Source organism: Toxorhynchites rutilus, chromosome 1, assembly GCF_029784135.1.
Source record: "Toxorhynchites rutilus septentrionalis strain SRP chromosome 1, ASM2978413v1, whole genome shotgun sequence".
In the NCBI taxonomy this organism is placed as follows: domain Eukaryota; kingdom Metazoa; phylum Arthropoda; class Insecta; order Diptera; family Culicidae; genus Toxorhynchites; species Toxorhynchites rutilus.
Genome location: NC_073744.1, coordinates 159367579 through 159394828, shown reverse-complemented (window position 1 = coordinate 159394828; position 27250 = coordinate 159367579). Strand labels below are relative to the sequence as shown.

The window sequence follows — 27250 nt, the reverse complement described above, 5'->3', positions numbered from 1 at the left end:
TGATACTTGCAAGTGTTGTCATTGTTGTTGTTTCCATGCGGTGCCAAAGATATATTGATGTAGTTATGTGATGTGGAATAATGGTGCTGGTGCAACATGAATATTATCGACTGTAGCCAAGTCTATGTCAATTGCGAAAAAGGCCACCGGAATAGCGTTCGAGGTACATTTTCAATGCATTGACACGAAATAAATTGCGAAATACGATCAGCTAGTGTATTGTTTTGCGAGGGCAAGAATGAATCATCAATCAATTATCGTCAACAGATTCTACAATGAAAAAATCACTTCAGAGATTAGTCTACTAAGCAGTTGTTTCTAAAATTTCACAGCATTATAAAATAATATCCCAAGGTATAAACAAGCGACTTATATAAAATAACAGCGTAGTTCTACGTCAACAATGCGGTCGTATCTTGGACACAACCTCCTATATTTTTTTTTTTACTTTTAACTTTGCTAGGTTATCTTCAGTGACAAGAAAAAAGTACAATTTGAATGGTCCTGATGGTTTCTATGAGTACTGGCGTACTTTACGGATGAAGAAACAGTATTTTCAAACCAGGAACTTTGGTGGGGACTAGGGCATGGTTTGGACGGGATTCTGCGCAACCTGAAAACTCAAGATAGCATTTACAGCATTTACAATCACATTCCAGCAAGACAATGGCGCTATTCATACCAGCAAAGAAACTAAGCAATGAATAAAGGACCAAAAACTTGACTAATTGGATTGGCCGGCTCGCTCTTCAAACTTGAAAATTTTTTGGGTATCCTTGTACGCAGAATCTACGCTGAGGGAAAGTAGTACAGCAGGGTTGATTGACTCAAGACCGAAATTTTGAAGACATGGGAAAATATCGTGAAATCCGTTCTGCAGAATTTGGTAAATAGTATGTCAAAGCATTATTTCCCGGTTATGAACCGAAATAGCAAAGTTAACAATTATTGACATGCAAATATGCCGATCGTTTTGATTTTTTCCTTAATAATACTTATGAATTTTGAAATAGTCTTATAAAAACTGGACAACTAAAATTATCATATTTAAGCCCAATAAATTAACAAAACACTCTTTTGAACGAAGTTGACGTTAAATATACTTTATTACTACGAAATATATTTAAGGGGGTCTTACAGAAGTTGGACAGAGTATAGGCACTAAAACAGTCAAAGTCTCTGGTCTACATTCATCATTGAAAAAAAAACAGAACATTGCACGAACTCTAATGTTCTATTTTTCTTTGATTTCTGCATATTTCAGAGTTAGTATTCTAATGCCTATTATTTTTATATTTTATATTTTGCTTTATGGAAACTTATCTCTTGTTCACAATTATAATTACCTTTTCCACAATCAGGATGCTGAACACTCGATTCTCCTGAAACATGAACAAAAGCGGAAATTTTTCCGTCTAAATCTAGGTCATGCGTAGTCAAGAAAATGTATCTTTCAAGTGCATTTTGCATGAAAAACATGCAGCTTTTCTGTCAAATGTTTATGCAATCAAAGGAACAAATGATTTTGTGACTCGGACTTCATTTACGTTTTTGGTCGACTCAGAATTTCACCCAAGAAATGTTATCCTTCTGCAGAAATCTTTCATTTCTTTGTGTTAAGTTAGATTCCTGCTACACGCAGCTGAAGAACAAAGGAAACGTTCATTCGAAATATTGAAATTCTTTGTCGGTTTCAATAGATTAGTTATACCTAACTGCCACGATTTGAAGCGTTTTTTCTTTGTAATTTCACGATTTGAAGCGTTTTTTATTTGTAAAAAGAGATTGAATACGGAAAAACCTTGGAAAATTAGAAAAACAAAGCAGCCGAAGTATGTTCATTCAAATCTAATAGTAGTTTGTGTAAATTGTATTTTTGGTTGTTTAAATGAAAGAAAAGTGTTCAAATAATATAATTCTAGCGTTAAAAATAATAAGAACTTTAAATTTGACGAGAAGTAAAATTAAACTGTAATAAAGTTTGGATCACCTCAATAATACTGAAATTTCAGTTCCTGCCAAAAAGTCAGTTGGGTCCTTATGAGTTTCAATGCTAGCATAAATTTATGAGGGAATGTAGGTCACCAATTTTTATTCAATTATTTTTACTTTTACGAATAATACCTTTCCTTTCTTATACGAAAGGTAACATAAAAATCTTCCCACCTTATGCTTTGCATCTCGCGTTCGTTGGGTTTCCATAATCGAGGTATACATGAAAGGTGGGATGAACGAGCTTCTAACTTCACAATGGAGTACGCCCAGCCATACACTCAACGAAACAAAGATAAGCTTCACCATGAGTTTCAAAAATATATTTTTTAATTTTGCTGAAATACTGAGTTTAATATTTTATATAACAGCACTGCTGTCTTTTTGGCGTATTACTATTCAGCATAATACCCTTGTGAAACACGTTTTGTTAATTAAATCTTAAATCGAGATATTTAAGTTACCTGAAAAAATGACTCGTACACACACTGCTAAGTACTGTTTTGATGGAAAGCGGAGGTGGTGTTATCTTTCTTTGTGTTCTTTTTTTTCGTTTTACGATACTAAAATATGAATGGTCCGAGAAACCTGAAATTATTTTGCCTTGGTGAATCGGTGAACACTTTTCCACACATGGTACTCGAAGAAATTTGGATTCATGTTAATCATATGTTGGGCATAGTGCGTAAAACTAAAACGAAACCAGGAAACCTCCCAGTTATCAGTTTCAGGTCGAACTGTTCATCGCCATCTCGTATGGAACTTCAGGAGTACCACATCCAAAGCACGGTGAAGCATGGAGGAGCAAATGTGATGGTCGGGGGGTATTTTTCGCGAGGAGGACTGGGACGGTAGATTCAAATTTCAAAATCTGCGGAGAATCCGGAGATTTCCCTGATTCAAACTTGAAGAGAAGTTCGTATTTCAGGACAATGACCCGAAGCATACGGCCAAAAAGACCAAGTCTTGCTTCCGCTCTTGTCAGATCAAATCCTCTGGAATGGCCTCCACAAAACTCGGGCCTCAACCCAATCGAAAAATGTTGGGCGATTCTCGTTGGCAAAACTGGTGGTGCCAATAAAAATAGCTATTTTAAAGTCTTGGAGCACTTCTAGGAAGAGATAGATCCAAAGCTCTCAAAGAACCTGGTGGAGGGCTAGAGGCCAAAAAAGGGCACATGAATTATAAAATTCAAATAATTTTTTTTACTTCAATTTATCCTTTCTGGAGCCAAAATGAATGGGCACTTTTGTGTCTATTTTTTTCAATACAAATTGTTGGAGTAAAATTATTATTTTTCAGTACTTCACAAGTGAAACTTTAAAGAATAATATATAAAAAAAGACTACAGTGTGTATACTGAATGAGAGAAAATAAAAATGATGAGGTGGGTACGTATCGAGATGGAAAATAAAAGGGAAGATTTTTTAAATCTGTGACGTCACAGATTTTGTTTATGTATGTTACTTTTCTTATAATAGTCCACTACATAGGAAAAGTTCTGTATTTAAAACTAAAAATAAGCGAATGAAATGAACGAACTAGTTTTTTTTTCCTAAATCAATGCTAGCGTTCAAAATCATAAAGGCTCGACATTTTAACAGAAACTGAAATTTCAGTATTTTTGAAGTGTTCTTAACTCAATTTCAATTCAATTTTGCTTCTCGTTACATCGACCAAAAAAGTAAACGAACAAAGTCAGAGTCACACAATCTTTTGTTCCTTTGACAGTGCATGGGAGAAGGGGTGGCAAGTTTTTTCATGTAAAATTAACTTGAAATTTAATTGATTCGTATGATTTAGATTGGGACGAAAAGTTTTCCCCTTGCGTCTTAGTTTTAGACTACTGAAGTTTTCAGCACCCTAATTGTGAGAAAAGTAATTACAATTACAATTGTCAAACTTTCATGAAGTTACTCTAGAATCCAAACATAGTAGATATTAGAATACTTTTTCTGAAATCAAAGAAAAAATTAAAAATTTTAGTTCGTGATATGTTCTGTTTTTTCATAATGCGAAAAATATGATTTGGAAATCTGTAATTAGCTTCTGTATATCCCAGCTGTATGGCACCCGCCATGTTTTTGGTGCCAACATCTCAAACGTCAAAAGTATCTGTTTTCTTCAAAACAGCGATCCGCGTTGACGGCATTGAGTTTCGTTTACTAGTTTAGGGAGCGTCAAAGAATAGCTGGTTTTCAGTTGGAATGAACGTTTTCAAAATATAAAATTATGAATGAAAATTTACTTTTCTATATCAAATTAGTATTCTATTTAAATTAAAAACATTTTTGTTTGCAGGTGGGTAAAAAGTCTCGTACGAAAATTGTTTATGAAGACAACTTCATTTTATAATAAAAAAAACAGTAACAATGTTGGAATTGTATAGCTATATGGTTGAATGCAAGTCAGAAATACGTGTTTCAAGTAATTAAAAAACATGATGTGAAAATTTTCATTCAAATTTAAAAATTTAAACACCGGCTTCGTGTCTTCTAATCTGATAGAGATTACACCAACAAGTTTGGGACCCAAATTATGGCCACCAGACGTCGACACCTCATCGAGAATTACCAATTTACCACCATCTGACATATCGTGATGTCGATGATGAACTTTTTCAGCAGAGTGATAGTGAGATGGGCGGTGAGAGTAGATAGAGTGAGATAGCGATAATCGTGCCATACGGCTGGTATATCCTCTTTCAACGTTATTCGTTGACACATTCAATTTTGTACCATTTGTGTAACTGACTGGTATGCCTGATATGTGAACTTCCTATCTTCCTGGCTACTAACACAATCAAAGTTCAACACAACCAAAACCCGTGAATCTTCCCACCTTCTATTCTTCATCTCGGGTACGAATGGTTTTTGTTCGAATATTCAGATCAAGGCGTTGTACTATAGGTGGACCGCAATGTCAAAATTGCTCGTGAAAAAACAAATTTGTTTACAAAACAAATCGTATCTTTTGGTGACAAATGCATTCATTGGCAAAATAGCTGCTCGCGCTTTATTGTAGAATCATAACAATGCAGAAAGATGTTTTAGTATAGCTTTTCTGTTTGGCTCCCATCGGCGGGGAAAAGAGTACTATCAGCTTACGGCGATGGTGACAAAAAATAACGCTGATTGTGGCTCCACTGAATTCGTTAGGGAGGAGGAGAATGCTGTGCATATACCGGGAAGAAGATCCGGAAAGGGCCGTTACAAGTAATTGGCTAGAGCAAAAGGAGGTTGTGCACTATATTCCACGAGAATATATATTTGCTTATTTTTTCCTTCAATTATTTTCCTTAGCGAGTTGACATTGAAATCATAACCATACGCCCAAACAAAAAGTAAATATTTCTGAAAGTTACGTCTCGCTACTCGTCTCACGTCATGTCCTGAAAGTCCCAAGAACGAAACACCTATAGTTCAGCATCTTGATTCAGATATGGATCCCTTTGATGTGCCAGTCACTTTATTTCCCTTGCGTTTCTTGGTGACTGAAGCGAGTGGTTGGAAAAATGATTGAAAGTTTTACGAGTGTCATTATCTTGATTCACACAGCACATGAATGCCAACATGAAATATCAATTTCAAAAGTAATCAGAATACAATGAACGAACTAAATGCAAATCGGTGCAAGATGGACAAATGAATAAGTAACTTTTGTTTTCGTTTCTGAAACAAACATGACATAGCAGGAGACATGATCTCCCAGGCAAACAATGAACACACATTCGAGCTCGTATGCTTCCGAGCAGCATATGCGAAAATTCTTGCCTCGCGGCTGCATACCTTTTCTCCCCGACAACAGCTGCAACAGCCGTCATCGTTGCAGTCATCGCTTCAGCATGAAACCTGAATCACCTTTTTAAGTATGCTAATTCCTTACAGAGAGTGAGATCGTTGCCACACGCCGCACACTATGGCAACCCCGGTACGCAAGTTTGATCCAAAACTGGTAAGCCGGCCTCGTTTTTTTTTTCTACGCTACTTTCAAGAATTCGTACACTTAAAGCCCTCTGGCGGTATCGTGTAACGATAAATTGCAAAATAGAAATATTTTAATTCGTTTTAATTCCAAGAGACTGTCGCTTCTGTTTCTCTCTGTCTTCTAACATGTCTGCATCACATAAAACCCAGATCCGGATACTCGTTTCTAGAAAAACCACCATCATCAACTGGTCCGACCGGATTCTTAGAATCCGAATTGACGAACATGGCTGAGCAAACATTAGCGCGATTGTGCAAAACTAGAATGCGCACGGCGTGGGATATTCACTAGAAGGGTCCTCTGCGATAATACACGGTTGCAGAATGTGTGTGCAAACCGCGTTCATCTTCGATCTTCTTAATTTGACTCAAAGCCGTGCTGCTGCTAAATCGCCTTCGCTTTGCTAACCTCAATGGTTGGGGGAAAAAATGCCAAGGTTATTTCAAAAACGCTGCGTTGATTCAGAGACTGTTGACTACTAGTCTACGACTGTGTGTGACTCAGTCGTGTGTGATAATCGACCAAGATGGTTATAATTCGGTAATAAACAATAAATGAAGTTTGGCGAGGCGTGACACCTGACACTCGTCATTGTGTTGCCGCTGTCAAAGCAGCCATTGAATCATTGTTTTTATCGAAAGCTTGGTGAGAGGTTCAAATATGTCTTTTCGCATTTCAACATATGATAATTTCAGCGTCGCATTGTATTCTGACATCCGAAAATAGCCGACTAGTTTGACTGCATTTGGGGGAAAAACTTAGTTTGAAAAAAAAACTTAAGTCATAATCGGACAACTGTAGAAGAGTTAGTAAAAACAGACATAAGGGAAATCAGGGTAAAACCGACACTCTAATTTTTCCAGTTAGAAACAATTTTTCATGAATTTCCAGATATCTCCTATACACACTTGCCATTCCTTACGTTTCGAGGCACTCTACAGCTGCGGGAGTCACTTTGCTGTCAACACAAACAGCGAAACAAAAAAAAAAATAAAATTATGTTACTACTACAAACAAACATATGCAAGAGAGAAACGGAGAAGTACAAATATCACCGGCGTGAAGTGTTTTCGTATGCACGTCAGCCACACGCCAAAACCCCGCTCACGACACGTCAGCCTGGTGTGAACACATCGGTAAGAACACACGCGATTAATCGTAAGCATCACACGCCCCGCCCAAGCCACGCTGACGCCCCGCTGCAGTGAGAACAAGGCCTTAAGCATCAGAAGATCAGTGAAAATAAATGCTGATAGTATTTTGAATTCTCAAAACATGCTATTCTAAACATGGTTAAACCATTTCTGAAGGACATTATAAGCGTGAATAAAATTTTTGAGATTATAATTAGAAACCGACAGGATTAATTTTCGTTCAAGACTCTTCCACTGTTTGAAGAAAACATTTCAGACCATAAAACAGAACATTTATTTGATACAGAAAAGGAAATTTTCATTGATAATTTTCATTTCGAAAACGTGTTAATTTCTTCCACGGATGTGAGTGCAAGATTTGCTGCACTTCTATAAGTTGTCTGAAACTTGTTGTGAATCATTGTACATATCCAGTTACGCTGGTATGCTCTGAAGGTTCACGCATTAGTATTAGTGAATAAGCAGCAACATATTTTGTGCAGTAACATCGTAATTCTGCGAACTCTTTTCATTTGTGTGCGTAATTTTGGTGTAATATATAAAAATTGAATCATACCTATTAAATTGGAGATCATAATAATACTTTAGGAAAGTAATGACGAAGTAATTTTGTTGTGAGATATAAAAATTTAAGCATACCTGTTAAACTAAATACCATAACAATACTGTAGAAAAGTAATCACAAAGGAAACTATTGCCATTACTGAATCTCGAATGAATATCATTACTGGTATTGTCAGTACGGATGATCGTGTAAGGGCCGCTTAAGAATTGTCGATAGCTTTCATGAGCCTAATTGTTGGACAGCTTTCAAGGGTATTACTTGTTGCAAAGCTTACCCACTAACGTTTTCGGCTTACTTTCTATTTGCAGATGCCGTTTTTCCGGTCAAATTTACGCTGCGTTGTGTTGTGCTGCGTTGGAGTAAGCAAAAGTTGAGGAAAGTCTTTCTCAAGTCAGAGTAAAAGTGAAATTGCAATAATAACCAAGCAATACGAAGAAAAAGGAAATTAATAAGTTGAATAAGTGAAAAAAATACACTGGTTTATTCAGTTCAGTAAGTGCCAGTGGGGCCTTTACAGAGCCTTATTATATTTTAATTTCGGGGTGTTTAAGTGATTTTATGGTGATAACCGGGAATCTCGATAATCACTGCTTCCAGAACGCGGTAAAACGAAACAATTTTTCTTTCCTTTCAATAATCAAATATATCATTATATTGAAAACTCAGTGGGTTAATTAGCCCAGCAAAAAGTAGTGGTGGAACGTTACCACCCAATAAAGTCAATAAAAGAACTAATTTCGATAATACCCTTCCATTATGGATGGACCCTAACAGTGAGTTTGGGGGCGGCACACGTCCTTTTGCTTCAAGCAAATGAAGGTTGCACACGAACCCGAACCTGAGAAAGCAAATTCACTATCTCTGATGGAAATAATTGATGGTACAAAAATCAAAATCAATCACTGCCTAACACGTAACTGTTCTTAATGTGTCGTTACCAGTCTTCAGAAAACGAACGCAGCGCTTCGCTTGAGTTTAATTTTCTTCAGCGCGCGCTCAAAGAACTCGTATTCTCTCTTGGTGCGAAGAGCGCAAAATTCATAAGCACGACAGCGCAAAATTCATAAGCACGACAGCGCAAAATGTACCCGGCGCGGAACTCGGATACAGTAGAAGCAATAAAGGGCTAAAAATGAGGTACTAACACGAAAAAAAAAGATATTTTAGCATGAAAACTATGTTTTATCAATACAGAAATTGTTGAACTATCCATCTGTAAGGTCGTTTACATCAGTGATCAGATAATGTGAAAGCCATGGCTCAAACAAAAGAGCAAGGCTCTACCACTCACTGACAAATTTCGGGAAGGTTCATAGAATTACTAAGGAACTCGCATTCGCGGATAATCCATACCGCGGAACATCCCTCGCGGATAATCGAGGTTCTACTGTACTAAACATGTCTTCTCACTTGTGTGATGCGCGTCTCATTCTATACACACACACACGTACACATCAAATTCCAACGCCCGCTTTGTCTTCGTTCGTTCTAAGCAAAGCATAAAAACAACAGCGCGTCTCCATACGAACCGTATACGCTTGTGTGAAGAAAAATATCTCAACAGAGAGTGCAATCCAGATTCAAGCGCGCAGTATAGAAATACGGCGCAAATTTCAGCGTAAAACTCAGCTTAGAACTGGGCGTAAGAACAGCGCTGACAACCAAACATTCCATCTGTGTTTCGGAGCGTGCTCATTCGCCAGAGCGCATGTGTGCACAAGGAGTGGGAGCTCAACTGGGTACAGAAATCTTGTCATCAGCACCGAGTTGCATTCTGAAGACAGGTCGTTACTTGCTGGGAGGCCATAGAGTTGTCTGAAAAACACAATTCCCTAAGGATACCCTAAGCGATCAAAAAGTAACGAAAATATATCGTATGACAAAAAAAAGGTGAGGATGGTGTAGTAAATCCTCTTCCTACCTTAATATTAACTGTTTCGAGCCCTGTTCCTCCAAAATCTATAAATTTCGTTATTCTAGTCACCAACATTCTCAGACGGAACAAATCTTTCTCTAAAACATCAGCCATGGCATTGTTGAACGTGGAATAAGCGTTCGATATTGTCTGGCATGATGGCTTGGTTTATAAGCTACAACGATACGGTCTTCCAATTTTCCTCTTGAAAATCATTCAGAGCTATCTACTAGACAGAACATTCCGAGTCTGTCTCAACGGCTCCACCTCCGATGCGTTTCACATTAGCTCGGGTGTACCACAAGGCAGTATTCTTGGGCCTATCTTATTCAACCTATTTACATCTGACATTCCAACTCTCCCTGATGGAGGAATATTGTCACTGTTCGCGGATAATACACCCATAGTGTATAACGGAAGAGTTTTGGAACCTCTCACTGCCAAACTCCAGAGACGTTTAATATCCTGTCCGAGTACTTTGACAGCTGGAAGATCCGTCAATGCGGCAAAAACCCAGGTCATCATTTTCTCTCATTCTAGGTCTCCCAGGGTTGTTCCGTCTGAGAATAAACGATTCGATTGAATGGCTCAGTGGTAAAATGGACTAAAGAGGTAGTGTACCTTGTCCTTACACTAGGCAGCAAGCTTCTTTTCAGGGAGCATATTGATAAAACGAACACTAAGAGCAATATCCTAATTACCTCATTATATCCACTCATGCATAGGAGATCCACCTTATCCCTGAAAAACTTGCCTGTCATCGAGTACGGTATGCCTATTTGGGAGAGTTGTGCTAACAACCACCATCTCAAACTGTAGAGGATCCTAAACAAGATCCTCAGGATGATTTTGAATAGTTCACCTCGGACTCAAAGCTCTGAGGTCCACCGTCTGGCTGGTGTACTTGTTGATGAAAATAAAAGTTATTTTACTACTTACTACTGTATAACCAAAGGCGTAATAAAGTGAATTTACAAGACAGTGTTTTTGGGGGTTAACGGACAGTGACAACTATATTGCCACCAATTTTTTCAACTTTTTCAGTAGTTTCAATTTTATCAAAAGTAAATGTGTGTTCTTTTTCATGTAAGCATTATGTTCTCTGAAGTTGAAGTCGATCCGTTGCCTAGTTTTCACCGCCTCAAGAAGTGTTGAAGTATCCGTGAACTAAAAAGAAGAAGATGAAGAAACACAGAGCTGGATTGATATTCAAAAAAATGGGTGGGTTATATCTATGATATAACCGCAAGGTTGATGTGGGACTACCTTAGCGTAGCAATCATTTGTTTGTATTGATTAAATTTTTGATTGAATGAAACAATTCCCGAATTCAATCGAATTCAATATATTTGCTTTGTGAGTAAAAAGATTGTATAATTCCATATAAGGTCAATACATGCATTATGATAGATAATGTTCTTCGTTACAAGTAAATTTAATGACAGTCTTTTTACGTTTGGTATGATGCCTAGGACAAAATATGTGAACGGAAGAATTATCAAACGGTTATTTTATTTTACGTTCCCTTCTGAAGTTTGCATCTCTCAGGTGTACGTATTTTTCGAACCGCGAACCGCTTGATTTGATGAACAGGCACTCAGTTTCGATTTTGACATGTACGTCGAACGCATATTTTTTAATCAATAGGCATCATTGCAGCAATTGGTTATCAACACCTTGCCTAATCATCAAATGGTATGCGTAGGAATTCAGTGAGCAGAAGATGTGAAGGCATATCCTTCAATGCAATCTTGAATAACTGAGCCAAAGCGTGGTGTTCGTACCCGCTTCTGTAATCCGTATTAGGAAAACACTTTTCGTAGTGAAAAAAAAACATGCGAGTGCAGAAGTACCCCCGGAAGACCGTTTTAAGTAAACATATTCTAGTTTACACAAAGACAAGCGAGTACAGTAGTACTCACAGTTTGCATTCATTTGCTGAGCCGATTCCCCCGACATTTTGGTTTTGAAGTCTGTGTTAGACAAACACATTTCATTCGCAACAAAAATGCCCACGACTTGCATGAATTTGCAATGCCAATTTCTTCAGACACCTTAGTTCTAAAGTCTGTGTTAGACAAACACATTTCATTCGGAACAAAAATGCATTTGCATTGCCAATTTCCCTGAACTCCATATAAGTCTGTGTTAGGGAAACATATTTCAGTCGGAACAAAAATACCCCCGACTTTCATGTATTTGCAATGCCGATCTCTCCAACGCAGTTTAGTTTTGAAGTCTGTGTTAGGAAACACATTTCGGTGAGAACAAAAGTCCCACGCTTTCATGTACTTGCTATGCCGATTTCCACAAGGCTACTTGGTTTTGATGGCTGTGTTAGGGAAACCGTAGATCGGGACAATCAAAATGAGGCAGTTAGGGCGTTTAGATAACGCTTAACATTTTACAGTTATTCAATTGTTTATCTAATGAAAAATAACATTTAATTAATTGCGATAGAAGCGTAGAAATATTCCCAATCAATTGATGCAAACATCTTTCCGATCCAGTAAGAAATGTTCGAGTTATAAGCATTCGGAATCTTTAATTTTTTCCTGCATGTTCTGTGTTTGGGTTTTCATTTCCCCCCCCCCCCCCCCATATACTCCGGATAGACGTAGTCACACGTCAAAAGACAGCCAGAACCAACGTTGAGTAGGACATGTCAACAAAAAACGATCATCGGCCCTATCTCCGGTGGATGCTCACCTAAGCTGGGATCAAAACTATTTATTCCGGACCAGGAACATGAGTACGATTTAATTTCCAGCAGCACGGCCCAAACACGAGCACACCGAGTCTTTTCCGCTGCTCTGCTGAGCGTATGTATCTTACATGGGCGCCCTGTGTTGTGCAAATACATGTTGTGAGCTAGCATCACCACGAACATTATACGCCTTAAGCTATGTAATCATTCCAGAATTTCATTTCACCAGCACGATACACCCCGAGTGAGGTTCGATGTTGTACGTTCTAGCACAGTCTAATCGCCACGAGAGTGGTTCGACGTTATACTGAAAGTTCAAAGCGAATGGGCTCGAAACTTGCAAGGCAGAGAGCCTGTCCAAAACCTTAACAGCAGAGTTGAATATAAAAACTAATATAGAGTAATTCCAAATGAAATCGACAAATGACAAAACATGAGTATTTTTGATTCGAATGAAAACGTGTATTCCGTTTGGGTTAGAGGAAATATGAGTTTTCCACAGCAATTGGGAATTTTTTGACTCAAGCGTTACTTTTGAAAAGAGCGTATCGATTTGAGTAAGAGAAATCTGATAATTTATATCTCTTATATATCAAAAACTATGAGTCGTACCAAAATAGTGTCTCAGAAAGAGCTATATAGTATTGATGGTTGAATATGAAAAAAATGTACACTGAGAAAAAAAATAGTACTCTTTTTTTATTTACGAATTAAAAATTCAATTTGCAATATCCAAAATACATATTTTTTAATTTTTTTTTAAATTTTTTCATACAAAATAGAAGTCATGCAGAAAATTTAAAAAATGGGCCTAAGATGGTAAAACTATTTTTGACGAACTTTGTGGAACATCGAATTTTTGGGAATTTTCGAAACTTCCAATTTTTGTATGTTAACAATCATTTTTAACCACAAATTATGAATCCTGATGTGATTTAAAACAAAAAAGGTTATTATCAATCTCCTTCTAAATGTAGCCATTCTCGAAATATTTAAAAAAATATTTCTAATTTATTGTCTTTTTTATAGTAAATAATCCCTTTTAATATGTTTGCCGTGTTATACCGTCATGTTCATGAAATTTTATGAATTTGCTTATAATTTCCAACAACTTTTCCAAATACATCATCATGGTTCATTTTTTGACTCAAGCATAACTTTTGAAAAGTGCGTATCGATTTGAGTAAGAGATAATTTATATCTCAAAAAATATGAGTCGTACCGAAATAGTGTGTTAGAAAGAGTTATAGAGTATTGTAGACTTAATTTGAAGAAAATATACACTGAGAAGAAAAATTAGTACTCTTTTTTTTATTTACAAAATAAAATTTTAATTTGCGATATAAAAAAATATGTATTTTTTATATTTTTTTCAATTTTTTCATACAAAATAGAAGTAATGTACAAAATTTAAAAAATGGGCCAAGATGGTAAAACTATTTTAGACGAAATTTGTGGAACATCGAATTTTTAGGAATTTTCGAAACTTCGTATTTTTGTATGTTAGCCATCATTCTTAGCCACAAATTATGAATTCTGATGTGATTTAAAACAAAAAAGGTTATTATCAATCTCCTTCTAAATGCAACCATTCTCGAGATATTTAAAAAAATATTTCTAATTTATAATCTTTTTTATAGTACATAATGTCTTTTAATATGTTTGTCGTGTTATACCGTCATGTTCTTGAAATTTTATGAATTTTCTTATAATTTCCAACAATTGTTTTGATTTAGTTTGAAGTTTGTATTAAGATAAAAAAGATTTTTTAGTTTCGCTACGTTTTGTGTCCACATGTCTTCGAATGTTTCGTAACGTAACTCCTAAACATATGTCTTTACCATAACGATGTATTTGGAAAAGTTGTTGGAAATTATAAGCGAATTCATAAAATCTCATGCACATGATGGTATAACACGACAAACATATTTAAAGGGCCTATTTACTATTGAAAAGACAATCAATTACAAATATTTTTTAAATATCTCGAGAATGGCTACATTTAGAAGGAGATTGAAAATAACCTTTTTTTTTAAGTAACATCAGGATTCATAATTTGTGATTAAAAATGACTGCTAACATACAAAAACTCGAAGTTTCGAAAATTCCTAAAAATTCGATGTTCCACAAAGTTCGTCAAAAATAGTTTTACCATCTTGGGCCCATTTTTAAAATTTTCTGCATGACTTCTATTTTGTATGAAAAAATTGAAAAAAATATAAAAAAATATATATTTTTTGATATCGCAAATTAAAATTTATTTTGTAAATAAAAAAAAGAGTACTAATTTTTCTTCTCAGTGTATATTTTTTTTCAAATTAAGCCTACAATACTTTATAACTCTTTCTAACACACTATTTCGGTACGACTCATATTTTTTGAGATATAAATTATCAAAGATTTCTCTTACTCAAATCGATACGCACTTTTCAAAAGTTACGCTTGAGTCAAAAAATGAACCATGATGATGTATTTGGAAAAGTTGTTGGAAATTATAAGCAAATTCATAAAATTTCATGAACATGACGGTATAACACGACAAACATATTAAAAGGGATTATTTACTATAAAAAGACAATAAATTAGAAATATTTTTTTAAATATTTCGAGAATGGCTACATTTAGAAGGAGATTGATAATAACCTTTTTTGTTTTAAATCACATCAGGATTCATAATTTGTGGCTAAAAATCATTGTTAACATACAAAAATTGGAAGTTTCGAAAATTCCTAAAAATTCGATGTTCCACAAAGTTCGTCAAAAATAGTTTTACCATCTTGGGCCCATTTTTTAAATTTTCTGCATGACTTCTATTTTGTATGAAAAAAATTTAAAAAAATTAAAAAATATGTATTTTGGATATTGCAAATTGAATTTTTTATTTGTAAATAAAAAGAAGAGTACTATTTTTTTTCTCAGTGTACATTTTTTTCATATTCAACCATCAATACTCTATAACTCCTTCTAAGACACTATTTTGGTACGAATCATAGTTTTTGAGATATAAATTATCAAAGATTTCTCTTACTCAAATCGATACGCTCTTTTCAAAAGTTACGCTTGAGTCAAAAAATTCCCAATTGCTGTGGAAAACTCATATTTCCTCTAACCCAAACGGAATACACGTTTTCATTGGAATCAAAAATACATGTTTTTAAAATCTGCATTTTTAGGACGATTTCGTATCGTGTATCGTTGACGAACATAACGCCCCTAATGAAGCTCTAATTACTGGCGTCAGTATACGGAAATCTTCCTAAGATGACTTACCATCCGCCCAAAATAATATAAATAACTGTGAATAACTGTACACGGCTACAACATTGTTCTTAGCTGTCAATCAAGTCGGACAGTTGTTTGCCGTTCACGGCTGGGCCCTTAAATTGGAAGCGGGCATGACTCGGCCACTCGCTTGCACGATCAAAGCATCGAATAAATCAAAACATTTACACCACACGCAACCAGTGCCTTGACATTAAACTTCTTGCGAGATCCGGGCTGAATATTCGGCTCGATTGAGTTTTCGGAATGGAACGAAACCAATAATTTGATGAACAAAATGATGAACGAAATTAAATTGACCCGGTGAATCCCTCGTGCGCTACCCAAGACCGTCGGACACGCACGCAACCACCGGAGCAGATTAGTAGCGAAGCACATATTTTTCCCCATGATTTAAATTTTGCAACATGAAACCAATTCGAACGTCACTCGACGCGTGTGGCGAGCGTTGCGTAACGGCGGTTGTGCCGAGGGTATTCATTTACGGAGAATTCCAACATTCCAGTTTCGGTATACGGTCCCTGTCCACATATGGGTCCTGGCTATCGCATACCTTGCGGCTTCGCCGAACCGTTTGGATATAACATAATCTCGGTGCTGCTTTCGACTCGATGAAAATTAAATAAAAACTCCGACTGCAGCCACTACCCAACGAATGATTTAACTCACAATCCGCGCCATTAAAATGATGTTTAGAAGCATTAGAATGCAAACATGAGCCACCATTTTTTTTTTTCGAATGTTCGCTTGCATTCACAAGACGACAATCATTTCTTTGCTGGTTTTAATCGTTCATCCACACGCGACCGGTGTTGGTTGCTGTGTTGTGCAATAGTTTTAAGCGTCTCATGACGCCCCGTGCAACGATGAGCTACAACGTCGATTCGCGCGATGATGATGATGCCTATTCTGGTCCGGTAGTGTGCAATGCTGCAATGCTTCCCAGCTCAGTGAAGTTCCACGTAGGGTTCGGAATTTTGATTGGCAAGAAAAAACCTTAAAGCGGCACTTCATGAAATTGATGGCAACGTCTTTTTCCGCCACTTTGATTCGCGTCATTCAAACGTCCACTGTAGGATTGGGCGGTCTTGGATATTCAGGTCTTCGATATTCAGAAGATCTTTACTCTTCGATTTTTCGATCTTTTTAATCGTAGAATTTTGTTTTAAATTTGTTTTTCACGGTTGGATTTTATAAGATTATCGTCAGCGGAGTTCTGAATGATATCAGTTGTTGAATATCTAATATAAATTATCAATTAATTTTTTAAATTAAATAATTCCATGGCGGTACGAGATGAATGCGCTGAAATCAGGGTTGCCACATATACAGAATATTCTGTATTTTACAGGTGTTTCGCCAAATTTGAGATACAGAATCTGTACATACAGAATTACAAATTTTCAGAAAAGATACAGAATTTTTTAAATCAATTTTGAATATTAAACTTATTACAGTGTCATGAAAATATCTTGTATTATAAAAATTTTGAACCATACGCCATTTCATTTGTTAACCCTTTCGCGTATAACGTCGAACCACACTCGTGGCGATTAGACTGTGCCAGAGCCTCACTCGTGGTGCATCGTGTTGGTGAAATTAAATTGTGAAATGATTACATACCTTCAGGCGTATGATGTTAGTGGGACTGCAAGTCACAGGGCGCCCATGTAATAGCGAATTCGTTTTTGTTCGGTTTCAACCTGGGTTCGAACCAGTTCCAACCTAACTGCTGTCAAAACGTTTTATTATTCAGTTTCAACCTAGTTTCGCACTAGGTTCAACTCGAAAGCTGTTGGGTTCGCACTTGGGTTCACCAATACAACTTACTAAACTGTCAAGTTCCGAGTATTGATTTTGAAAAAAAAAATAAAGACTATGAAAATGGAAAAGTTGCTGCTTTCGGCTACGTATTATTGGGGTCGGAATCCAATTTGAATTAAGATTTCGAAGCGTATATTTGCGTTGATGGCATTAAGCTTCGTGTACTTTTATTGGGAGGCGAAAATGATTATGAATTTTCAGGTGGAATAAACATGCTTTCAAATTAAAAATTATGTATGAAAATTTACTTTTAAGTATCGAATATGCATTCTATATGATGAAATAAGAGGGTTTTTTTCTAAAACATTTTAAATGAAAACTGTGTCTGATGATTTTATATTATAATGGTAAATATTTGTGGAAAATACAGAAAATGTATAGACAAATGATTAATTAAGTGTCAGGACTACATGTGATAAGTAATCAAACAACATGAAGTAAAAATTTTCATTAAAATTTTAATAATTTAACATTGCACTCGGACCAGCTGATCTGACAGAGAGTAATTTGCCTCCCAAGCACGCCACCAGACGTCGACACTGTATATTTTCCATCCATATAAACAACTCAGACTATATAACGCACACCGACAAATCGCCGCATTAGTTAACCCGAAAACGTTTTTTTACTACAGAGTAGGTTTGGAACTAACCTAGGTTCAAAAGTGAATTCGCTTTAAGATACACACGCTCAGCAGAGTAGCGGAACGGCTCAATGTGATCGTGTTTGCACCGTGCTGTTGGAAATTAGATGATAGAACGTAGCTCTACGTCTGTTTGATTGAGACCATCCTTTTCAAAAAGAACCGAACACTTGGTGCATATTTTCCGTTATTCTACAATATGTCGATAACAAATAGCTGTATTTTGTCACAATGAGTGAACAGAAAATCAGAAAAATTTGCAAAAAAAAAAATTAAACGTAGTTATTGTGCAGTTTCTAAAAACTTAGAAGGCTGCTGTCCAAGACACGACCGCAATGTTAACGTAAGAAATGCTCAAACATTATAGAAATTCGAAAATGAACTCCTTCATATAAACTATAGTCGGATGAGACGAAGTTAAATCTCATCGGCTCGAACGGGAAAAATTGGGTTTATCGCCCAATAGGCTGCGCTTACATGCCACAGTATACCACGAAAACATTCAAGAATGGAGGAGGAAACATTATGGTGTGGAGATGCTTCTCCTGGTATGGGGTTGGCCCCCTGTACTGGGTGGATAAGATCATGGATCACAACCTCTACGCCCAAATGTTATGCTGCCACGTCGAATTGGAGATGCCCCTGAAATGGCAGTTCATGCCGGATAACGATCCGAAGCACACCGCCAAAACCGTCAAAAATGGTTCCAGGATGATAATGTCGACGTCATGCAGCGGCCAGCGCAGTTACCGGATCTGAACCCTATGGAGAAACTATGGAAGATCGTGAAAAGGTCAGTGTACACGGAGAAGTCGAAGAATAAGCAGCAACTGTGGGATAGGATTCAAGCTTGTTGGTACGCCATCTCGGTCACCACGTGCCAGAAACTAGTGGAATCTATGCCGAACCGGGGTGCGTGAAGTGATGCGTAACAAAGATTACACGATCAAGTACTATTTCTAGGTGCTTTTAACGGTGTAAATTTTTTCCATGAATTTTAAAACCGGTCTTAATTTTTGTCGTGTCAGTTTAGTTGTTAAGTATGAAAATCAATTCATCCGCTCGCTGACTGAAACGAGAATGAATGTTTTTTTTCGCAGATACAGTTGATATTTCTCTCCTGTTCCACTTCTGCACGTTAGTGCCTGCTCTGCACTACTCTTGCTATGTGCATATTCTGAGAACGCATTCGGATGCAAAAAAATGACACGTCCATTAAACCTATGCGGTTGGAATTATGTTTACTTGAAAAGGCAGTGATGTTTTACTTTGTGATATTATATGCAGAATATGTATAACTTGTGAGATTTTGAAAGATGAAAAAGATTGATTTATTTTTATCTATACTTCAGATAAGTTTTTCTTCTCTGTATAATAGAAACTTTCAACACTTTTGGCTGGTTCGTCACTTTTACCTTCCTTTTTGGAAAAATGTCGGGAGTGAGAATTTAACTCATAACCTTTAGGGTGGGAGTTATGGATGTTACCTCTACGCCAGATCGCCTTCACTCTTCAGATAAATATTTACTAAACAATGTGTTTTAATGAGCTATTTTCATATAAAAAATTTATGGTATAATTCGTTTAATATCTTTCGAAACAGTCCCCAAAATGCAGTTCAGGTGTTTGCATGTATCACAGAAATGATTAGTTTGGCGACTTCCGCCTTTTATCTTTCTGTATGAACATACAGAACAATACTTTTTTGCCGCAATACATGGAAGTTTCCATTAAGCCTTTCATCAAGCATGTGTTTATACTGAATATCGTTATGTATTATTCATAAGAGCACTGTTTGGATTCGTGAACAGATTCTCTAGACATTAACATTTTTTTAGAAAAAGTGTTACCTAATATATTGTTGCATAATGTGCAAGGTTAGTATATTTCCTTGCTGTGGTGACTGAGCGTAGACAAACGACCACAAAGGGTTTAACATGATAGCAAAAAATAAATTGGAGTTGGGAGAGAAACTCGTGATATGTAGAGGCTTTAAATTTTTGCAGTTTATTCGCCTTAAACAGATTGTTGCACGATGGTTAGCTACTTTTGTTTTTACAATGGTATGAATATATTCGCTGCAAGCTGATAGGGCTAGACTTACTAGTTTCACGAAGAAATGTCGGAAATTCGCTTCTCACATCAGATTTAATCACATCTAATATTGATTGTCCTGAACTCCTCCGGTAGACAACTTTTAACATTACTCGCCGGAGTTTGCGTACCCGAAACTTTCTATTCCTCCCCACAACACGAACAAATTATACATATTACGAACCTGTACACAGGTATGGCACTCGTCACCAATAATTGTACGTTGGATGAACATGGGATCAGAATTTGATCATTCCAGCATGTTTTCAGCCACTTGATTGCGATGAAACTTTTGAAGAATATTGAGTCCTTTTGGCACTAGTCGTGCTGCGACTTTTCTCATGACGTTTTTGAATGCCTTAAGTGCGATTCACATACAACATACACGTCACGTTCACGTCCCGTCACGTCACGATACGTCAATGATTCTACCATGCAATTCTCATGAAAACATACGTTCAACGAAAACGACCGGCAGGGTTTGTAGAAAAGAATAATTGACGGAGACGGACGGCTCGTTTGGTTTTTGTCTGGGCTTTGTGTCTCGGCTTTTGTTTTGATTAGGTTGTACAGTAAATTACATCTACATCGACATTAGGCTAATTGAACAGATCTGTGATGCAACACGTTTAATTAGACATTTTTACCTCTAGTTGGACATTTTTGTAAACATTGAGTTCGAGACCCAAATTATGGCCCCACATTGAAAGTCGCCACCAGTCGCAAATGTCCAATTACTGGTCAAAACCGACTCCAATGCGACACTGAGTGGTGCCTCAGCATATCGCTTTATAAGCAACTTACTGTACTTTTCATGCCAACATATCTCTTAGCTCAAAATTTCGGAGTGAAAATCATTCGCGACTAGTTGAAAGAATTATTCTATTTATTATTATTGTTGCATGAGGGTCGGACTACGGGGTTTAAGCATTTAAATAATTGAATTCAATGATTCTCATTGAATTTTTCAAAATTTAGAACTGATTCTAGGCATGCTGATTTGAAAGAGGACATTGCAATTTAAAATTGTTGTAGGTGGCGACACCATGAATAAAATTAAATAAATCATTCGTTTGGCATTTGACGGGACGGTGCTGGTGGAAGCATTGACTGCATGTGTGAATTGGTGGAGACGTTGACGGAACGTAGACGTTCTTCTCCGTAACGTGCTATGTGAATCGCACATTATTGTTATTCATAAAGTTGTTTTACGTCGTGAAATTCGAATGTATAATCTTTTTTTTAATCTTTTCAAGCATTAATTGTCGTGAAACCTCGACGAAAAAACCATTGAAAGTCTCAATATGAAAAAAAAAATTGTATAAATATATGACTTCAGCATACATGAAACTTCTTTTGGTGAATCACACGCACGCGGTGACACGAATGCCCCAACCAGAATATAACAGTTAAAAATACATCATTCAAACAGTACTCACCGGAAACATTGCTGCGTTTGTCTTATTGCTGGCTCCCGTATAGAGTCGTTCACTTCAAAACAATTAACTCCTTCCACCTATTCCTCCTCTCCGCCCTTTGCTCGACCGATTATTGGATGGACAACAGCTTGTATTTTGGCTCCAACTTCACTTAGGCTACTGTGTCCACACTCTTCCTACTCCCCCTTTTTGCTTAGAACTAAAAAGAACAACGAAGGGGCCTTTGAAGTTCCTTCTCGCAAAGTCCGGCACCGCTTTAACCCCGATTCCGATTATGGTTCTCGGTATTTCGATAAGTTCTTCTGCACCTCTTCAGGCCACCATTTGTCAGTCATTCGGAGTGGCGGTTTGCCGAAACACGGACCACCGAAATGGGCCGGGAAACAAATGCACCGGCAGGCAGAGTGGAGCTTCGTGGATTCCGAGCACGTGCAGTGTGCAACAACGATCAATGCTGGTTGCGACGACGACGACGCAGCTGAAAAGGAAGTGAGAAGGTAGAAGAATTGATTAATCAAAGTTATGAGAAGGTTTTATGATTTCATTGTGGAAAAGAGAGAAAAAAATGAATAGGAAGTCTGGTCGTGGCAGTAATAAACATCCAATATGCTGCTGGGTTGTGTTAGATAATTCATTTGGAGGCTAGACAGATAAAATTGAACAGCTAGAGTCATAGTTCGTTGGGCAACAAGCTTTTAGCGTAAAGCTGTTGACCTTTCGTGCCGAAAATGTTGTTGCTGTTTATTTGACCACGGGGTGTTTAGTGGTTTTACATTCTGTCATGTCATTTACCGGGAATTTGTAATTTGAAATCTTCCCACTGAACATTTTTCATTTTTTTTAAATAAGTGCTACTGTCAATTGTCTTAATGTCAATTTTCAGCGCGATTTGTCATTTAGTTTGTTTACAGCGTCATTAAGTACACGTTATTTTTTTAACTCTTTGCTCGGCGATTTTTGATATGGAAAACATCGACAAAATGAAAGAAATGGTTCCGTTGGTCATATGTTAGCTGATGTTTTAGACATGATAAAAGTTCCAGAGCACGACTAGTGCCATAAGACCTATTTTTTTCAAAAATTCCATCGCAATCAAGTGGCTGAAGACTTCAAACTATGATCCCACGTCAACCCAAAGCATACTTACTGGCGACGAGACATGGATGTACGAGTATGGCATGTGAACGAGTCAACAATCATTAGCATGAACCGCTGCAAACGAGTCGAAACCAGAAAAAAACACGCCAAAGTCGATGGAAAATGAAGGTTATGCTGAATGTTTTTTGTTCGATATTCGTGATGTTGTCCATTCGGAATTCCTTTCGGAGGACCAAACGTTCAATAAAGAGTATTCGTTCAAGACAGTTTATAATCAATTAGAAAACGTTTGTCCAACTCCAAGGTGTGGTCTATTCGACCATATCTATATAAATAAAAATGTAAGGCAAAATCTGTTGGTAAGCGGAAAACCCGAAGAAGGCATGGTCCGATTTTAGCTCCTGTATTTTGCTGTATTCGTCTCTTCCCGTAGATCAATATGGTGGGGAGAAAAATCGGAAAATTTTCGGAAAATCCTGAAGGAAGGTCGGAAAATTCGGAAAATTGAATTCCCACATGTTCGAAAATTACATCATAATAAGCGTTGTTAGTCCATTCGATATTTGCGCTATCGAAATTGATCTTTGTTCGTAAGTGGAAATGGATTTTCAGGCGAAATAACGCATTTTCATATCTAATATCTATAAATAAAAATGGAAGGCCAAATGTGTTAGTAAGCGCAAAACCCGAGGAAGGAATGGTTCAATTTGAGTAATCTATATTTCGTTGTATTCGTCTCTTCCCGTAAATCAACATAGCGGAGAGAAAAATAGGAAAATTCGGAAAACTGAATTCCCATATGTTCTACAATAAGCTAAGCGTTGTTAGTCCTATTGATGTTGGCGCTAACGAATTTGAATTTTGTTCAAAAGTGAAAAAGGATTTTCAGACAGAATAACTCATTCCTATATCTTCTATCTACATAAACAAAAATGGAAGGCCAAATGTGTTGGTGTGCCCTAAACCCGAGGAAGGAATGGTCCGATTTGAGCTGTGTTTATTTTGTAATATTCTCTGTATCAAACATGTATTCCATGCAACAGAGAAACATGTTATTTCCAAATGCTTGAAGAATCTTGAACGAGAATTGTGTCTGAAAATAATTGTATTTTATGAGGACAAATTTTTGTGGAAGTACTAGACAATTTATAATAAAATGAAATTGTAAAGGGTCAAAGGGTAATCAATCAATGAAGAGTTCAGTGATTGGACTCACTAACGTTCACTTAGTAAAAAAACGTGGATGTTTGAAAGTATTCAAATCAAAAAATCTATTTTGGGCGGGACGAAGTTCGTCGGATCAGCTTGTTATATATAAACTCAACTTAGACCACGATATTGAAGAAGAACTTTGTCTGACTGCATTATTTTCTTCTACCAAATTTCTATAAATAGAATTAGTTTTGACATAGGACTATGTCTTTGATTTCTATATAGGGGGGTCACTCTACGAAAAATGTAACGATTTCTTAAGAGTTTTCAAACGCATATTACTCAAAACGGTTATTGTGACATATGTTGTGTTATATATCATTAGACAGGAAATTTATCCAGAATTTTTTTTGCTTGAAACATGAACAGTGAATATAGTAAAAAAAAGTTAACAATTTGACGATTTAATTGGATATGGTTTTCTTTCGATTGCACGATCCACTCGCTTCCTCCCCGAAGAAGAATCGGAAGGGTGTACCCACGTAAATTAGGTTATGATAGTTTGAGTAGTCGCAATCTGGCAGGGCAATAAAGTTATTACAAGCAATTTTCCGGAAAACGTGGTAACGAAAGAGATAATGCTATTTTTATCTATAATATATTTTTGTAGTCATAGATTGATTTGACTCAGGCTTATATTTATGTAGGTCTTAACTATTTATACTTGTGAATTCAGTCTGAGAGGAGGTTCATTTCAATATGCCGCGAAGTTCATTTGACGGTGAAAAATGAAATGAACACGGACCATCGACGAGCAGATAGTAACGTAAGCACCCGAATAATTTTGGACTTATGTTGACAGAAAAACTGCTAGAAGAAGCAAAAACACATTTCCAATTGACTGCGATGACCGATGGCTTCACAGTCTCCTGGCGATCCTCAGTTGAAAATGACATTGCCGAATCCTGGTCATTGAAATTGAAATTGAATTTGAAATTGAAATTGACTATTAGCTGTGTGTACTAATACTGTTTAATGGTTGGATTGTTCTTTTGTCTTTGTTATCACCCAATATTTCACCGAAAAAAAATTGAGATGCGCAGAAAAAAATATTAAAAACAAATCTGACATCACTGTGAATGTCAAATTTTTGTTCCTGTTAACATCGACGCTAAGACGCAACGAATTCTCTATTCTACACAATCCGAAATTTATCCGAAATCAGTGAATTTGACTTACGTGAAGTGATTAAAATAAGTAAACTTTGAGAAAAAGAAGCGCTGAATAAATATTTTGTTTATGTCTATTTCGGTGCAGGATGAAACAAGGATGACTCCGGGAATGAAAAATATGCGTTATTCCCGTCAGCTGCTTGTTCTGACCATGGATATGACAAGAAAAATGTATTTCAAAACGCCGAGCAGCAAAATATCAAAGATTTCCGGAAAGTACTCTCCATGCACAACTGAAATTGAATTTTAACGTGAAACGACTTGGAAGGCACTTCTGCAGTTCTGCAGAAGGAAGTTGGAGAAAGCATCGTCCAGTGGGTAACCGCGGCATCCAGAGCCGGGTTTCCGATTGACACGAAAAATCCGTGGCATATTTCCTGCGAATTATTAAAAAAAAAAGAACCCATTTGAGGGGGTGTTCCAGAATATAATTAGCTAAACTTTGGTTGGTTTGGAAGAATTCCTCAAAGTAGCTCAACTAAAACGGTTCGAAGAAAACTTTCTGAATGATACTTGGCCCGGTCCGGCAAGCGATACAAATCTGTTTTCTACACAAACATCAATGAAAAGCTTACACCCAAACTAGTGTTGGCTGAAAACATTTCATCTTTGACAGGAATGATGCCATTTCGGGTGCTGGAGGGTCAAATGCGCAAATAATGAGCTGTTTTAAAAGCAAAAAAATGGTTTGTATGTATGCGAGCAGACATCTCTTTCTGTTTTCTTTTCTCATCTCATTTGGGATTGTACCAAAAAAAAGTCCAGACGACCCTCAATGGGGATCGAACCAAGGCCGGCTGAAACGCAAAGTTATTGCACACGACCACGCTATCCATATAACTGCCAGTGCTGTTATAGAGAAGCGTGATAATGTTACACCTCATCATAACATGAAGTTGGAAAGTGTTTTCTAAGAGGATAAAGAAGATCATGAACGTGAATATATCTTTCTCTGTCTGGGCCGTGTGTTTGACAAACTATACGAAAAGCTTCCATATGCTTTCATTTTAATGTGTCTCCTGTTTCGCTCGCTCATATCGGCTCTAGCATATATATTATACAAATGACATACATGTATTGGGGAGTAGAACATTTTCTGTTATTTTTCAGCTCATTTAATGTAATAGATCGGGATGCCATAACATTTGCTAAAAATGCACTTTGGGTGTATGTTTCAATCCCAGAAAAAGAGCAAGGAAAGAAACAAAATCACTACAGATAACTTGTAACAACCTTTTAAATGTGCAACTATTCAAATAATTTTAATGAATAACGTTTGTCTCCTTCACTTTTCTGTAAAATCTCACCCATGAAATAGGAATTTTTCAGAACGACTAAATCATAAGTCTTAAGTCAAACATATAAAGAAAAAATTGATGATGTCATTCAACAATATCTGCCGATAAATAAGATAAATAACCTTTTGACCAGCCAAATTTACATTTCATGGGTGCGCAGAGTAATGAAAAATACAATTTAACCGCATTAATTGTTTCGTGATATGGTGCATAAATTTTGGTTACAGAATGGTTTGAACTTTGAAAATTCTTAAGTACGCCCAATATCGTGTAGTTACGGTATATTATGCTTTAGGAAAGGAAATCCGTTTTTGAAAAACCGTGGAATAAAGTGTTCTGAACTAAAAGGACACAACATTGAACAACCTCCCATACATTCCACAACTTTTGTTTTTTTTTTACTAGTGGGGCTTTCTTGTTGATTTCCTTAAAAGTTTCAAAAGTATGTTAGCTATCTTGTGTGAATCAAAATGATTATATCATCAAAAACTTTTCTAATGTGATTCACTAGTTGGTATTTCTGCTCAGTCTGTTTTAAATAGGCCAAACGATGGGCATTATTTTATGTTTGGTTGATTAGCATTAACTAGCATAATATGTTATGAAATTTTTCGTCGAAATTAGGGTTAAGCGAATGGATTCGTTTCGCTGATGGCTGATTTCATCTAACCGGCGTTGGAAGATTTTCATGAGTTACGAAATGATAACGCTATCTAGTCCAGTTCCATCGAAACAGGTTCTTCATGTTCGAATCTTGCATCGACATTGACACGGAATGATAAGAAATTTCCATTTTGGGGCGGTGTGATGGCAAAACTATGTTCCACAATAGAAATTGTACCGGATTGCGTACAACTTATTTCAAGAA

General features: G+C 36.7%; 1 protein-coding gene across 2 annotated transcripts in view; it reads right to left on the bottom strand.

Moving 5' to 3' along the window:
* Positions 1-27250, bottom strand: part of LOC129768533 (mucin-2) — a 187652-nt gene that overhangs the window by 141370 nt on the left and 19032 nt on the right. For both annotated transcript variants that reach the window (XM_055770257.1, XM_055770265.1), the window contains exon 2: positions 21603-22080. In XM_055770257.1, the coding sequence (XP_055626232.1) occupies positions 21603-21611 (9 nt within the window). In that variant the 5' untranslated portion in view covers positions 21612-22080. The remainder of the gene's footprint in view (positions 1-21602; positions 22081-27250) is intronic.